Source organism: Mustela erminea, chromosome 11, assembly GCF_009829155.1.
Source record: "Mustela erminea isolate mMusErm1 chromosome 11, mMusErm1.Pri, whole genome shotgun sequence".
Lineage (NCBI taxonomy): Eukaryota > Metazoa > Chordata > Mammalia > Carnivora > Mustelidae > Mustela > Mustela erminea.
The window spans coordinates 22,630,594-22,645,896 of record NC_045624.1 but is presented as its reverse complement, the minus strand read 5'-3'; the positions used below and the strand labels follow the sequence as shown (position 1 = coordinate 22,645,896).

The following is a 15,303-nucleotide window of genomic DNA, read 5'->3' as shown; positions in this document are numbered from 1 at the left end:
TTATTGTAGGTTAATACACTTCCAGAAAAGTTTCATTAATTGAAAGAATAGGGGCGCCTCGGTGGCTCAGTGGGTTAAGCCTCTGCCTTCGGCTCAGGTCATGATCCCAGGGTTCTGGAATTGAGCCCCACATAGGGCTCTCTGCTCAGCGGGGAACCTGTTTCCCCCTCCCCCTCTGCCTGCTTCTCTGCCTACTTGTGATCTCTCTCTCTGTGTCAAATAAATAAATAAAATCTCTTTAAAAAATAATAAATAAAAATAAAAATTGAAAGAATATAGTAAGAAGTCTGCATTCTATATTTATTTAATGGCAATATATGTCAGTATTTTACCCCACACCCTTCCCATCCTCCTGTACCCCACCCCTCTCCAGTCTGATAAATTCCTTCCCACTTTTACCCTGGTTGTTTTCAAGTTTAAGACATTTTCAAGTTTTAGCTTGACCTCTCTTTAAGGACAGTTTTAGTTAGAGGTGCTAACTGCAGCAAACTGAACTTTGACCTGAGTGGAGCTCTATTCGCTGTGTCAGGGAAATTGAGGATTTACATTCCACACTCCACTCCCAGAATCTAGAGGACTTAACAGGGAGTGGAAAAGGTGGCGTGGTGCCTGCGTTAGTGTACTGTAGTCTGTGTATTGCTTAATTATTTATCTTGAGAAACAGTGACTGGATTAGTTAGTGGCAGGGAGGTACAGAATTTTGTTACAGTGATGTTTCTAATTATGGTTTTGTCAGTTCTTAATCATACCAGAGTCCCTTTACTTTCTTTTTACCCTTTAGGTGTCAATCCTGTATTTTATTCAGCTGAAGCTTTATTCTGATCTAGCTATTCTTTAAGTCATTTTACCATCCAGCACATATTCATTACTTATTTACTATATGCTAGGCACTTGGAATACTAGAATAAAACGCATAATCTCTGCCCTCAAATTGCTTGCATTTCTAGTTGGAAACAGACAAATGATCAGTCTGGGGGATTAGTCAGTAGCTCACAGAACTGATTCTTAAACCTAGGCCAGGAGCTGGAAATGTGTCCTGAAAGAAGTTACAGATAAGCTAAATTTTGAAAGGGGTGTATATGTTCACAGTGGGGGTTTGGGGGAGTTTAGAGAGCTGAGGCTTGAGAGGTATGCGCAAGCTAAGTCATGCAGGGTCTTGTGTGTCATGCTAAGGAGTTTGGATTTTATTTTGAGGACACGTGGGGAGCTATTGAGGTGTTATGAACAAGGAAGTGATGTGATCAGATTTTTAAATTATTGGACTGATGATAATCACGTATAAATAAGTTGATTTAACAAATTGAGGTGGGCTATATAGGGATGGAATTATCTAGGCCCTTGTCAAAGCATAGTCCCAGCATTACTGGGATCATGTGAGAGCTATTAAAAATGTAGAGTCTTGGAGGGCACCTGGATGGCTCAGTTCGTTAAGTGGCCAACTCTTGGTTTTGGCTCAGGTCATGATCTCAGGGTGCTGGGATCAAGCCCACATTGGACTCTGCACTTGGCAAGGAGACTGCTTCAGGATTCTCTTCCTCCCTCTCCCCTCCCTCCTCTCTCTCTCTCAAATAAATAAATCTTTTTAAAAAAATGTAGGATCTTGGGACCTAAATCAGCATTTTAATAAGAACTGCAAGTAATTTGTAGGCACATGCAAGCTTTTGAAGCACTAATTTAGATGGATGTGATGATGGTCAGGCTTTAGACAGCTGTATGAAGAAAGGACAGAGTACAAGAGACATTATGGAGTACATATTCTTCTTTCTATTGGAATACTCTTCTCGATACTCCTCCTGGCCAAATACACACCAGGTATCCCCTAATCATCTTTTACCTTTCAGCTTAAGTGGAGCTTCTCACTCCCAGTATGCATGGTTGGCACCCTTGCCATATACTCGCATAGCAACCTGTACTTACCTTCTCATTTTCATATTTGTATTGTAGTTGCGTATTTAATGGCCTGACAGGAAACACCATGAAAGCAGGGACTGTCTTTCTATGCTGGCTGATACATAACAGACACTCAATAAATATCTGTGGTTTGATTGAATGAATTCATCATGGGGAAGATGGATTTGAATGTGTTTGGGAAGGAACATGTTGTATTGGTAATAATAGTGAATTTTAAAGTACTAGGCATGGTTCTAAGTGATGTGTGTGTGTATAAATATGGGTATACATTTTTATGTATATATATATATGTAAATTTATTTGATCCTCTCACCAGTCCCCTAAGGTAGATACTTTTAATATCCCCATTTTACAGATGAGAACGAGGCACGGGGAGAATATGTAATTTGCCTAAGGTTACATAGTTTGTAAGTGTGAGACAAGTAAACCAGATAGTCTGGTACTACTCTGCTATGACAGGTTTTGGACAAAATAAATTTCTGGCACTTTTTATGTATTTCTATGTATTATTTAATTTTGATAACAGTCATGTGAGGAAGGCATTATTATCCTGTTTTATAGATGAGGAAGCAAGGGCTCAAAAAGTTATACAGCTTATATAGTTGTATCTTTATGTAAAGATACACACAGAGAGAAGGAGACAGAGCTAGCCTTTAAACCCAAGCCTGTCTAGCTCCAAAGCCTGCAGTTTTTCCAGCAATGATGATGCCTCCATGTGGAGTCTAAAATTCCTCCGGGATATGAGTCTTAAGGCACTGAGAGAATGCCTAACATTTAGGTTGGGAGAATTCAACAATCCCATTTGCTATGGTAACATTAGCACTTCCAGGTTGCAGGGGCTGCGGAGATCTGAGGCCTACCAATTCCAGCCAGCCTCTTAACTGACCAGATGGAACTTTGAACTCAGGAGAATAAAAATCTTAGCCTGTACAATAAGCTGTAACTTAGGTTACTAAGGAGTAGTTACCACTTTTTCTTCTAGCTTCAGAGAAAGCAGACAGCTTAGAAATACTGTGTGTCAGAACTGGAAGGAACCAGTTCTAACCTACCACAGTCACACTATTCCCCACCTACCCCTTGTTTTATAATAAGGAAACTGAAGAAGAGAGTAATTAGGTGACTTGCCAACATCTAATAAAACCATTAGAGACAAGCCAGGAATAGAGGACAGGGTCACATTTGTATATTCTTTGTCCTGTGCCTTATGACTTTCTAGGTTCCAGATTTATCACCTCTTATTTAAAACTGTTCTGCTGGTGTAGTTACTTCTTCACCACTTTGTGGTTCTTTTTTGACTTTGACCCCTGGAAATACTGACTTGTTTTTTCTCCTCTAGCCAAGCATATACTTCACTCTGGGCAAGTCACCTGGCTTTGCCTTCATTAACCTACTGCCATCAAATCACCTCTGGCAGGAGCACAACGGGCACGTACAAACTTCAAGTTGTTCTTCTTGGAGCACAGATTGAGATTTCTTTTGAGCTATTCACACACTTGGTCAATTTTTGTAAAGCCTGAAGGCCATAGGTGCACATGTAGTTTGTGTAACTTATTTTTTCTGAAGTTGCAAACTTAAATGTTAACAGTGATTATAGATAACCATGTGCAGTCTTACTCATGCCCCTTCTATACAGTAAAATGAAACTTGATCATAAACAAACTTTATAACTAAAACCTGTACACCCATGCCTCATGCCATATGCACCCCTACTCAGTTCCTAGATCCTCGGTCCCCAAATGTGATTAACAGCTCCTGTTGTGTTTTTGTTTCACTTCATCATTGCAGAACCAAGTAGTAAGGCTGCAGTTTACAAAGGAAGTCTACTTTAGTTAAAACCTACACTACAGGGGCACCTGGCTCAGTGGGTTAAAGCCTCTGCCTTCAGGTTGTGGTCTCAGGATCCTGGGATGGAGCCCCACATCAGGCTCTCCACTGAACGGGGAGTCGGCTTCCCCTCCTCCACCCCCCCCCCCCCGCCCCCGCCTGCCTCTCTGCCTACTCGTGATCTCTGTCTGTCAAATCCACCAAATAAATAAAATGAAATCTTTAAAAAACAAAAACTACACTAAAAAAACCAAACAGGATACCTCCGTGCCCAGTCAGTCGAGCTTCAGAGTCTTGGTTTCAGCTCAGGTCCTGATCTCTAGGGTGGTTAAGATGAACCCAGCATTGCCTCCTGCTCAGCTTGGAATCCATTTGAGACTTCTCTCCCTCCCCTTCCTCCCTGTCCACTCCCCACCCCCCAAGCTCTTGTGCTCTGGCTCTCTCTAAAATAAATAAATAAATTTAAAAAGCAAAAAGTTACAACTAAAATGACAGTTTAGGTTGCAAAAGTGATGTATTTTGTGCTTATTCTTTTATTCTCACCCCTGTCTTCTTTAAAAGTCATTTTCGTGCATGTTTTCACATGACCATGACGGCAGTCATCTTCCATTTATTTAATAGCTGATTATGTAGGAAACATCTACAGGAGCACTGATAATCTAGTAATTTGCTGATCACTGAAATATTTTCAGGGTTGGACTCCACTCTTTTGGCCTTGATTTGTTCGCAAGAGTTTTATTATGATGCAGATCATAATGGAATACTATTGATGTAGATCAAGCAATGGAAAATGGATTATATATTCCTGCAGAGATAATATAATTAAGGATTAAAACCCCATTAAGGACTCACCACAAATAAGTCCTAGCTGTTGGGCAGTAGTATAACTAAGCCCCTGTGTAATAAAATATATGTTCCAAATTCAGTAAAATGGACATAAAATACAGAACACACTGATTATGCAAATTACCTCCAGAGTACTGTAAGGTGTACATAGAGCATACAAAATTTGAAAATTTCTTATAGCCCTTACTTGTGTGCCAGATACTGTGGACAATTCAAACTGACTAAGCCCTTGAAAAGCCTGGAATTTAATGAGGGGACAACATATGTACGTGGTATCCTTAATTTGAGAAAGGGTGAAAATAGTGATGTGACCAAAGACTAATAGTAGAGGAAATGGGGGATTCTTTTTTATGTGAAATTCCTCGCTAGTACTATCATCTGAGCCGGATCTGAGAATTTGCATATGTGAAGATGAGGAATTGAAGGCAGAACTAATGCATTTCTATTTGGGAAAAATGGCATGAGCAAAGACATGAGGTAGAAAAAGGACACAGCATAATGACATAAGTAAGAGCCACTGTTTTAGTAAGCCCCTTAGTGTATACACCATTTTTAAATCCCGCATCAATCCTACGAGGAGGCTATTATTATTATTCCACTGTATGGATTGGAAAACTGGAGGGAGAGGGAGGTTAACTAAGCAGAGTCAGAGGACAATGACTGGAGATCGCTGGCAACTAAAAGCTTTATCAGAATTAGCATATCACTGCTGCATTTCTTTGGCCTTCTCTATCTTGGCATCACTCATTGTTTTACTCCATAGCCTCTGTGACCACAGCTTCCTTTACTTCCACCTCTGCTATTTGCTCTTCTTCTTCTTCTTTTTCTTCTTCTTTTTTTTTTTTTTAGATTTTCTTTTAGCAGGAGACAGAGAGAAAGAGAATCTTAAGCAGACTCCATGCCCATCATTGGGCTGAAACTCACGACTTGAGATCATGCCCTGAACCACCAAGGCAGCCCTGCTCTCTCTTCTTATTACATCTCGTCTCTACCTACCCTGAGGTCTCTCATCCTTTGACCCTTCTGTATTCACCAGGTTGACAGTCCCCTTCCACTTTCACCTGCCTTTCTTTCTAGTCTAGACATCCAAGTCAGGCATTTGAATTTTGCCTTCTCTGGCGTCTTATAATACCTCTTCCCCAAGACATTACTTTCCTCTCCGTTCCACATCCAAAGGATTATTCTCTTAACCAGTGAAGGCCGTAAGGGGCAGGGAACCAATAATCCTGAGTTAATATTATAACCGTCAGCTCTAGAAAAATTACCCTCTGTGATGGGATTTAACACTGAAAGAGTCTCTGGTCCTTCTGAAGCAGGCATATCTCACTGGGCTTACTTTTTGCCTGAAATCAATCTATGGTACTCTTACGGATAATACACTCTAGGAATGAGCAAAGCAGGTAGGCCACCTTTAGTATTGTCTTATTTCCAAACTTCTGAAGTATGTGGAGGGAGCTGGCCTACAAACCCAAGAGGGAACAGCTTCTGAGGTCCCTTGAGGTGGTTAAGTGTATAGCGCTACTGTGTTGGTATTTTGCCTCTTCCCAAAACCAAACTGGTGAGTAAAAACCTACTCTGGGTAGGAACTTGGAGGCAACCCTAATCTTGATTGGAAACCTTGGCTCCCTCTAAACTTACAGTGTAGTAGCTCCTGACTGGCTTAAGGGATGCAGTGGGTTTACAATAGGCACCTGTTTCTGCAGCTGAAGGTTCTTGGACCTTCATGGATATAGCACAGGGAGCCAGCAGAGGGAGTTGTAGTCCTAGAACTTTTCTTAAGAGGTTCTAATTTCTGATTTTGCAAGAGATCTTCCCTGGCACCATCCGAGTCAAATTGCCCTTACAATAAGAATTTAACTTGAGATATGCTCGACTTTGGTGCCAGACCCCTGGTGTGAGCAGATGGGGAAGTTCTGCCTAGCTGTTTAAACTTGAAGCCATAAAGAGCTCTCGATTTCAAGGAAACGCCTGTTTACTGTACTGATCCAAGTCAAGCAACTCTTGAGAAATGGGAGTGCCTTCTTGACCTCGATCCTTATTGATCTTGGTATCAGCACCTCCAGTGACGTGTCCTGAGGGGCGGGAGAAATTAACAAGTGTCTTACACACCAGGAAAGAGAGGAAGCCTGACTGTTGCTGCAGAGAGTCCCCACTGGGGAGGCAGGGGTTGCGTGCTTTGGTAGCATTAAACAGTGAGTGTCCTGTGGGAAGTTCAGTGCCTGGGTGCAGAACCTTGCATCAGGTCTAATTTTGAATCCAAAGCAGAAGGTTTGAAGCAGGCCAGTAAGGGACTTGTCAGGCAGTTGACTAATGATCTTAATTTGAATAGAAAGCTTCTGTGAAAGGGATGCAGCTTCTGCTAGATACTGTAAATTTCTGAATCACTAGGTTTGATTCTGCTTTGGGGCTCTCAAAAAACCCTGGCATTTCCAAATCAGCCTTCCCTTTTGCTTCAGGACGTATATTACCCAAGCCTGCACTATGGAGAACTGGGACGGCAATGAGGGCACCTCAGCTTTTCACATGCCTGAGTGGATGGTGAGTTCTTTGGTCTCTTTGCTTTTCCTTCCATTTCTTGGTATTGAGGCAACCATTTCTGACAGGTGACAGGGATCAAGACAAGTCCCTACCAAGACCTGTGGTTGGGAGAACAGTTATTCCTCTAATTTCTGATGAGTTCATGTGTCCTGGATCACCCCTGTTTCTTAATTGCGAGTGAAGCTGAGGAAGGTCCGAGAGCTGCCTGACCTGAGTCACCTTATTGTCTGGTTGTCTGTGCTGGCCTGGACTTCTCCCCACTGCCGCCGGTGTACTGCGTGGATTGTATTCTCCTGTAATTGCTTCACACTCTCTTTGCAAGCTGATGCTTACTTTATTTCTCATGGGAGTAAAGAAAATGAATAGTTGGGGAGGGGAGAACAGAATTTGTGGAAATGGTGGTCTCTCAAGTCTATGAGAAGATGTATGATATTTCTTGCCTACCTGCCCATTTTTTCTCTCCAGTCAAAACATTTCCCCAAATATTCTTTATGTGTATTATGTCTAAAGGGCAGGAACTATAGCTTTCTTTTTTTTTTTTTCTTTAAGATTTTTATTTATTTGACAGAGATCACAAGTGGGCTGAGAGGCAGGCAGAGAGAGAGAGAGGAGGAGGCAGACTCCCTGCTGAGCGGAGAGCCGGATGCGGGGCTCGATCCCAGGACCTTGGGATCACGACCGGAGCTGAAGGCAGAGGCTTTAACCCACTGAGCCACCCCGGTACCCCAGGAACTATAGCTTTCTTGCTACTGCTCTTCAAAATGTCATATTTGCCTGATAGATATTTTTAATATAATTTAAATGTAAGGACTTATTCGTTGATAAGAACTACATAAAGCCTAGTACTTTAGATCTAGTTTCAAACTTTTGATTTAAAAACAGCAACTATCCTCATGTTCCTGTCTGGTCTCTCCTAGGTTTAGCCTGAGTTCTTATAGTCTATATCAGCCATGTATGTGTGTGTGTGTGTGTGTGTGTGTGTGTGTGTGTGTGTGTATTTCCCTATGGAAAACTGGTTAGACTATTTATATACAACAAGTTCTTTTTTTATATATATACAACAAGTTCTTACAAGTTCTTTTCAGTGTTTATGGAATTATGGACTTAAATAAACATCTATAATGAGATTGAGTATAGTAGGCCTGACAAAGGCCCAACTGAAGAACCCACATTTCAACTCTCACTGTCATAACTATTGTTTATTATTTCTTTTGGGGTTATTGCTGTTGTTTATCTTATTTAGGAACCTTGTGCTCAGTTTTAAAGTGTTTGATGGAAAGAAATCCTATCCATTCACAGGCTTATATTAAATAATGTAGTGTTTTAAAATTGATAGAAAAGATTCACATAATAATTCTAGTTGGATTGTAAGTTTGTTTTTGAATCTCCAGCCACTCACTAATAAACAAGAAAGGGGAGCAACAGTTTTTGTTCTTTTAAGGGAGGGACCATGTTAAGATAGTAAACTTTGGTATTTTCTTTTTTAACTTTGGTACATTGATAAAGGAATATTACAGAAGAATAACACAGAACATTAGTGTGTCAACTCAGAATCAATAAAAGTTTTATGATAACTCTTACTCTCTTGCTAGTCCTCTCTGTTTTATCTGCTCAGCAGTACTCTCCAGAGGAGCTCCTACTGAACCTTTACTACTTCTTTTCATTTATGGGAACAAGAAAACTGTCTTACAAGAATTAGTGACCATTGCTTAAGGGATATGATCTAGATCTTCCCAACTTCTAGAAAACATTCTTTAATGAAGTACAACTCTGCTTTGTTTTCAATATAGCATTTTTACTTAGAGATTTCTTTGCCCTTCTCGCTCAAAAACCAGGAAGATACTTTTGATCAGCAAAATTTTTTTAACAACAGCAAGAAAGAGTAGGGTGGAGCTTGTCTTCATAAACTCAGTTTTTTAATCTATCTTTTCCTTGCCAAAGATTAACCTCCTGAGGCTTTCTTTTAGATACCACATAAGTCATTAATTTCTGATCTGATCTAGAAGTGCTTCATTAGGCTGCCACTGATACCCACTTACCCAGCAAACTGAGTCAAGGACCCTCTATGGTATTTTGCCTACAGACTTTACCTATGAAGAATTAGAGTGCTTTTTAATAACTGAGAGAAAACCCTGGAGCCATCTCCCACGGTGGGGCCAAAATTTCAATTGAAGAAGATTTTAACCAAATATCTGACTTACGTTCCAGTTTATACAGTAATGTAATTAAATTTCCACTGAGACTATCCTTGCCTCCAAAGGAAACATTACAAGACTCTCAAACCTTCCTTCAAAGGGAAAATTTAGCAGGAGAGCTGCATTATAAGATGTCCTTCTTTGTTAATGATCAACAGCAATAAGGGACTTGCATACTCCTTGGAGAATAGGACTCAGACCACACACAGCAGCTGATAGTACTCACATCTCAGATTCCCAGCAGGGAAATAAGCCAGGACAAGGTTTGAAGACTCTCCATCTTGAGAACTGATGAGGTAGACTTCAAGTTAATATTCCATCAGTCACTGGAAAACTTCCGGAGCTTCTGCTCCTTAGCTGTTTTTATGTGAAGGATTTTTTAGCCTTGTTCAGGGATTTTATAGCTAAAAGGTTGAGGAACATATCCTTTTAAAGACTGTCCTTATTAATGTTTTTACTTCCCTTGAGAAATCTTTAGTCTCTACTGGTAGGTGAATTACCTCCTCTTACGTGCATGGAGAGCAGCAGTAACTTTTTTTTTTTTTTTTTTAAGTTTTTACATTTTGATGTTTCCTCCTCCCATCCAAGCTATCTGTAGTACTCGGTACTTTTCCATAGGAAATCTGATTGACTTTCCTTAGTATGCAGCCAGCTGGTTACCCAATTTTCTTTTGGCTAGAAATAATCTCTTTTATAGGTGAAGAATCTGTTCAGGCAACTCATTTAGCTTGGAAGAGAGAGATGTGTGTAAGAATGCTTGAACCATGTCTATTTGGAAGTAGAAGAAAAATCTTTAACGGATCTGGTAAATGATGGTGGAGGTAACCTGACTGTAACTCTGGGTCTGGATTGACACTTCAAAGCAGAGACCCATTTAGGAAACTGAGGAAAACTATGGGCCCTCTCCCCAGGAAAATATATACATACGCAGAATTTTGCATTCTATGTTGGGGGTAGGTCTACACATCCATGGACTCTAGGTGAAGAACTTTTGACCTTAAAGAATAGAAATGCTAATATTTTATACTTATGTATCATTACATGGTCTCCAAAACCCTCTTATACACATCATTTAAAAAATTTCCTCAGTGCACATTTGAGACAGGCAAAGGAGCTATTACTGTTCCCATTTTACAAATGAGGATTACCAATGTTAAGTGCTGAAATGTTAAGAAATGGAGAGAGAGAAAACCACTTGTGGTCTTCCTTTGTAGTATGACTTTATGTACTTGAAAAGGAATTGTTTTCTCTTGGCCTGATCCTCTGTAGGGTAAATAGATCGTCTGTCCTCCCCATGAGTCCTATTTTTCTTAATGTATTAACCATCTGCTCTTAACAGCCTTCAATTGTGAAAATCAGATTTAGGCCCAGTTCTCTTTATATCCTGTGTTGCGTATAAAGGATCACCTCATTCTACTCTCTGACCTTCCAAATATGAATATGCGTCTATGGTTGTAGTCACAAATAGGATAAAATGGTTGGCTAAGGAGAGAGAGTCAAGAACATTAAGGCTGCTTTATTCATGCTTGGAGTAAGTGATAAACCAGAGGTTCTCTGAAGCGTAGTCCCCAGACTAGCAGCATCAAATCACCTGGGAGCTTGTTGGAAATGCAAAATCTTTAGCCACACCCAGATTTACTAAACCAGAAACTCTGGGGATGGGGCTTAGCAATGCCTTTTAATAAGCTCTGTGCATGATTTTGATGCATCTGAAGTTTGAGAACTACTTTGTTAGATAAACTTGTTAAGTAGTAAGGCTTTTCCTGTCATTAATAGTGTCCTTAAATGTCTACTAGTTGGATTTAGTATAGATCTTTTGTTCCCTCTGGCTCAGGTCTGTCTCATCAGTGAAGCCTTGGACCAGCAAGTTCCTTTTCATCTGAGTGAGGAAAATCCAGAACCAGCTGAGAGTGTAGTAGGAAGGGCAGAAATTTAGTGATTCACTCTGCAAGCAGAAAAAGACTGATATGTCTTATTTTGTGAAATTATGAGTAAGAGATCAGGATTGTCATGGGTGATGGTGAATCATATTTGAGTTCAGTTAATTTCTGTTTTAATTTTTGGTAGTGGCATTGGGCAAAGTTGCCAGTTAGAGAGCTATTAGAGGGGTGCCTGGGTGGCTCAGATGGTTGAGCATCTGCCTTCAGCTCGGGTCATGATCCCAGGATCCAGGGATAGAGCTCTGTCAGGCTTCTTGCTCAACAGAGAGCCTGCTTCTCTCTCTCCGTCTGCCTGCTGTTCTCCTGCTTGTGTCCTCTCTCTCTCTCCCTCCCTCTCTCTCTCTTTGTCAAATAAATAAATAAAAATCTAAAAAAAAAAAAAAAGTTGTTAGATTTTAGTGTATGAGTAGTCATTTCAGAATTGTTTGATTGGAGCCCCAAGACCATCTGGGCTGATATCATTTCTGAGACCCAGTCTGATAAAAAAGTAAATTTAGGGACACCTGGGTGGCTCAGTTGGTTAAGCTGCTGCCTTCAGCTCAGGTCATGATCCCAGGGTCCTGGGATGGAGCCCCACATCGGGCTCCTTGCTCAGCGGGGAGTCTGCTTCTCTCTCTGCCTCTGCCTGCCACTCTGCCTGCTTGGGCTCTCTCTCTCTCTGACAAATACATAACTAAATAAAATATTTTTTTTTAAAAAAAGTAAATTTAAAGCATAATTTATTTATTTATTTATTTAAGTGTAATTTAAAATCAAATAATTTTAAAGATAAATTAAGAGGAATGGGGTGGGTCTAGTATATCTACGATTAGGACCAGGGGACTTTTTTCATCTTCTGATTAATATCATAAGGTGTGGTGTAGTAGAAAGAACTTTGGCTCTGTCATAAACACAGGCTCCTGTTCCAGTCCCATCACTGACTTGCTGTGAGACCTCCAGCAAATCATTTGTTCTCTAATCTAATTCTATGATTAAGATAAATTCTTCCCTAATTTGTCAGTTGGGAATAATGATGCCTACTTTGTAAGATTCTTATACTGATTAATAGAATCAACATATATGCAGGGCTATGCATACATAGTAGGAACTTAATAAATATTAGCTCTCTTCCCTTAATTCCATTCTTCTGAGATCTTTTCTCTCAAAGTAAAGATTATCTTAAAAAAAAAAAAAATCTGCCATTTATGTTCTTTCTTGTGCCCAACAACCAGTCTTTTTTTTTTTTAAAGGAAGAATTCAAATCACATTCCCACTCCTGTCTCCATAACATACTGTTGAATATAGCTTTCCTATTTACTGGGCCCCGTCCAGAAATCAGCAAATAAATAATGTGATTCTTTGCCCTTTCATTTGACTCTTTATTTGATACGTAACAAGGCCATTGTGATTCTGGGGACTCTGAGGAAATAGGAAATTCTCCTTTGTAGTCACACTTCCCACAAAACACACAGGTTTTTAAAAATTTCAGAAACAACAGAGTTACTCACCACCTAATCAGCAACAATCTTGAGATGGGACTAGGAACCATATGTCAAAACCTATGTAAAAGATGCACAATTAAAAGTAAAGAAATGGGCTGAGAGAGTTGATTTCCTTGGTGACAGAGCTAAAACCAGTGCCTGCAGCCTGACAAACCCAAGGGCACGGTATAGCGTAGAGAGGCTGCCTCAGCATTTGACACCGTTTTTTTCTTACCTTCTTAATAAATTCCCTCATTGTTTTAGTGACTCTAGTTAATTTATTTCTAATGAGACTAGGTTAACTAAAATCATCTGACATGGAAAAGGAGGAGGTAAGGTTAAAAAGGAACCTAATTAGCAAGTTAATTATAGCCGGCAAAAAAGTGAACGGGTTATATAAATAAGCTATTGTTATGTGCCTGCAAGTTGGGCCTTGTCAAGGGACTTGTTAAGGTTTAGAGGTCAGAGGATCCGTGTAATTAGGTGTTTAGGAAAAAAAAAAAAAAAGGCAAAACAGCTACCAGAATTAGGAATGGTTGATGAGCCACTAACAGAAATGCCTTATTAAGTTGGGCTCTACTGCTGGAGGGGTTGTTGGAGCTGCTTCAGGGATTCCAGGGAAGGGCAGCACTCCCCCTTCACATCCCCGCCTCAAAAAAAAAAAAAAAAAAAAAAAAAACCCAAAAAAAAAAAAAAAAAACAAAACCAACCACCCTAGCTGGAACCAGAGCCAACAGAATTGCTGATGAGGAAAGTTTAAAGGCCTAGCCACGAGGGTCCCCGGACCGGAGAGGTGGCAGTAGGGCTGGTAATGTCACTATGCTGGGCAACAGGAAGAAATACATTGTCAATGGCAACTCTGGGATTAAAGCCCAGGTGAGGCTAAGCTCTTATTTAACCAGGCTTGCTGCAGCGATAGCCATTATTGTAATAGGCCAGCTGCTCTTTCCCTCTGCTGCTTTCATCCCTGCTTCTGGCATAAGGTGAGCTGCCCCTCTCCTAACACTCTCTTACCCTCCCTTGCCTGTTGGAATTAGGCAGTTCTCTCTGAAATGGTAAAAGTGGGTTAACTTAAAGGACTCTGATTTCACACAAGGTGGAAAAGATAGGGGTGGAATGTACCAGAGTACTTTGCCTGGGCGGGGGGAGATGACTGTATTATGGGTTGAAGAATGTAATGACATTTAAGGAGAATTGAGAATTGGGCAACAGAGATGACCTACTTAAGCCATGTGTTCTGGTCGTCAGTAAACGATTAACATTTATTTCTTGGGAAAAGTATATATAACTAATTCTATGTAAGTGGTGAGTCTCCTAATACTCTTCTATCTTAAATTTGAGGTAAGCATCTAATGAGTAAATAAGACTTAGAACCCTATGTTTTCAAGTGGAGAAAGCTAGCGTAGCATAGTCTTCTTTAGCGTAGCATAGTCTTCTTTAGTGCCAAAAGACCTGGTGGGAAGAATTACTGTAATGGAGAAGACTGGAGAAAAGAGAGCTCAGTTTAGGGAAACTGGATTAAGATGAGCAGCCAGATAGCTCCACGGGTTAGCGTGATTGGGGTCAAGTGATGTGCACCCACCCACTCCTGATCCTTCACATGTAGAGAGGCATTGTGGCTGGCCCCCTCTAGTGGTGTGTGGGTTGGGGGGAAGCATATCTGAGGCAGGGTTTATCTGTTACTTTTTTTTTTTTCCCCAAAGTAGGTACTACTGAAGTTAGTAACTCATCCTGGCCTTTGGAAGTCAATTACTACTCCTTTTCCTAGATGGGCTTCTTAAAAAAATAATAATAATTGTCTTGAACAAGGGTGATGAAATGAAAGCCAGAGTTTTCAGCTTGACTGCTGTCCCTCCTCCCCGTCTTCTCACCCACTTTCCCCTGCCTACCTTCCCCCGCCCCAGAATGCTTTTAACTTTAGATTTGGGTTCTGCTTACCATATTTCCTTAATATTCAACCAAGTACAGACAGTGAAGCTAGAATAGGCTACTTCAGATTCATTGTTTGTTTGTTTGTTTAAGATTTTATTTATTTATTTGACAGAGAGAGAGAGATCACAAGTAGGCAGAGAGGCAGGCAGAGAAAGAGGGGAAATAGGCTCCCCGCTGAGCAGAGAGCCCAGTGTAGGGTCGATCCCAGGACCCTGAGATCATGACTTGAGCCGAAGGCAGAGACTTAACCCACTGAGCCACCCAGGCGCCCCAGATTCATTGTGTGAGCGTGTGATTGCCTACCGTGTGTCAGGCATTTGTGCCTGAGGATAGAAGGGTAAATAAGATGCATGGCTCCTGTCTTTATGGAGGATACAGGTAGATACTTATATTCAGTGTGAGAATGCTGGGCTAGGAGAAGTACCTGGAAGTTCATGTATATCCCGTGGGAATGCATAGAAAGAGCACTGTATCTTTTTGAAATAAATTGCTACTTTAGCAAAATAGTCAATTTTGCCAATTTTTCACTTTGCAAAGAGCTTCTGAGCCAATGAATTTTCCTATTACTGAAAACAATTTGCAAACTCTAAAGTACTAACACAGGCTTCATTTGTTGTTACAGCTATGAAAATGCTATGAATTCCCCTAAAAGGTGTG

General features: G+C 40.6%; 1 protein-coding gene across 9 annotated transcripts in view; it reads left to right on the top strand.

Annotated features, from left to right (window-relative positions):
• Positions 1-15,303, top strand: part of AHCYL2 (adenosylhomocysteinase like 2) — a 166,801-nt gene that overhangs the window by 105,248 nt on the left and 46,250 nt on the right. For 2 of the 9 annotated variants that reach the window (XM_032304141.1, XM_032304138.1), the window contains exon 1: positions 7,038-7,119. The exons of 6 other annotated variants lie outside the window; for them this stretch is intronic. In XM_032304141.1, coding sequence (XP_032160032.1) covers positions 7,063-7,119 — 57 coding nt within the window. In that variant the 5' untranslated portion in view covers positions 7,038-7,062. Of the gene's footprint in view, positions 1-6,685; positions 6,774-7,037; positions 7,120-15,303 lie in introns of those variants that run through there. One more of the 9 variants, XM_032304140.1, reaches the window with a different exon arrangement.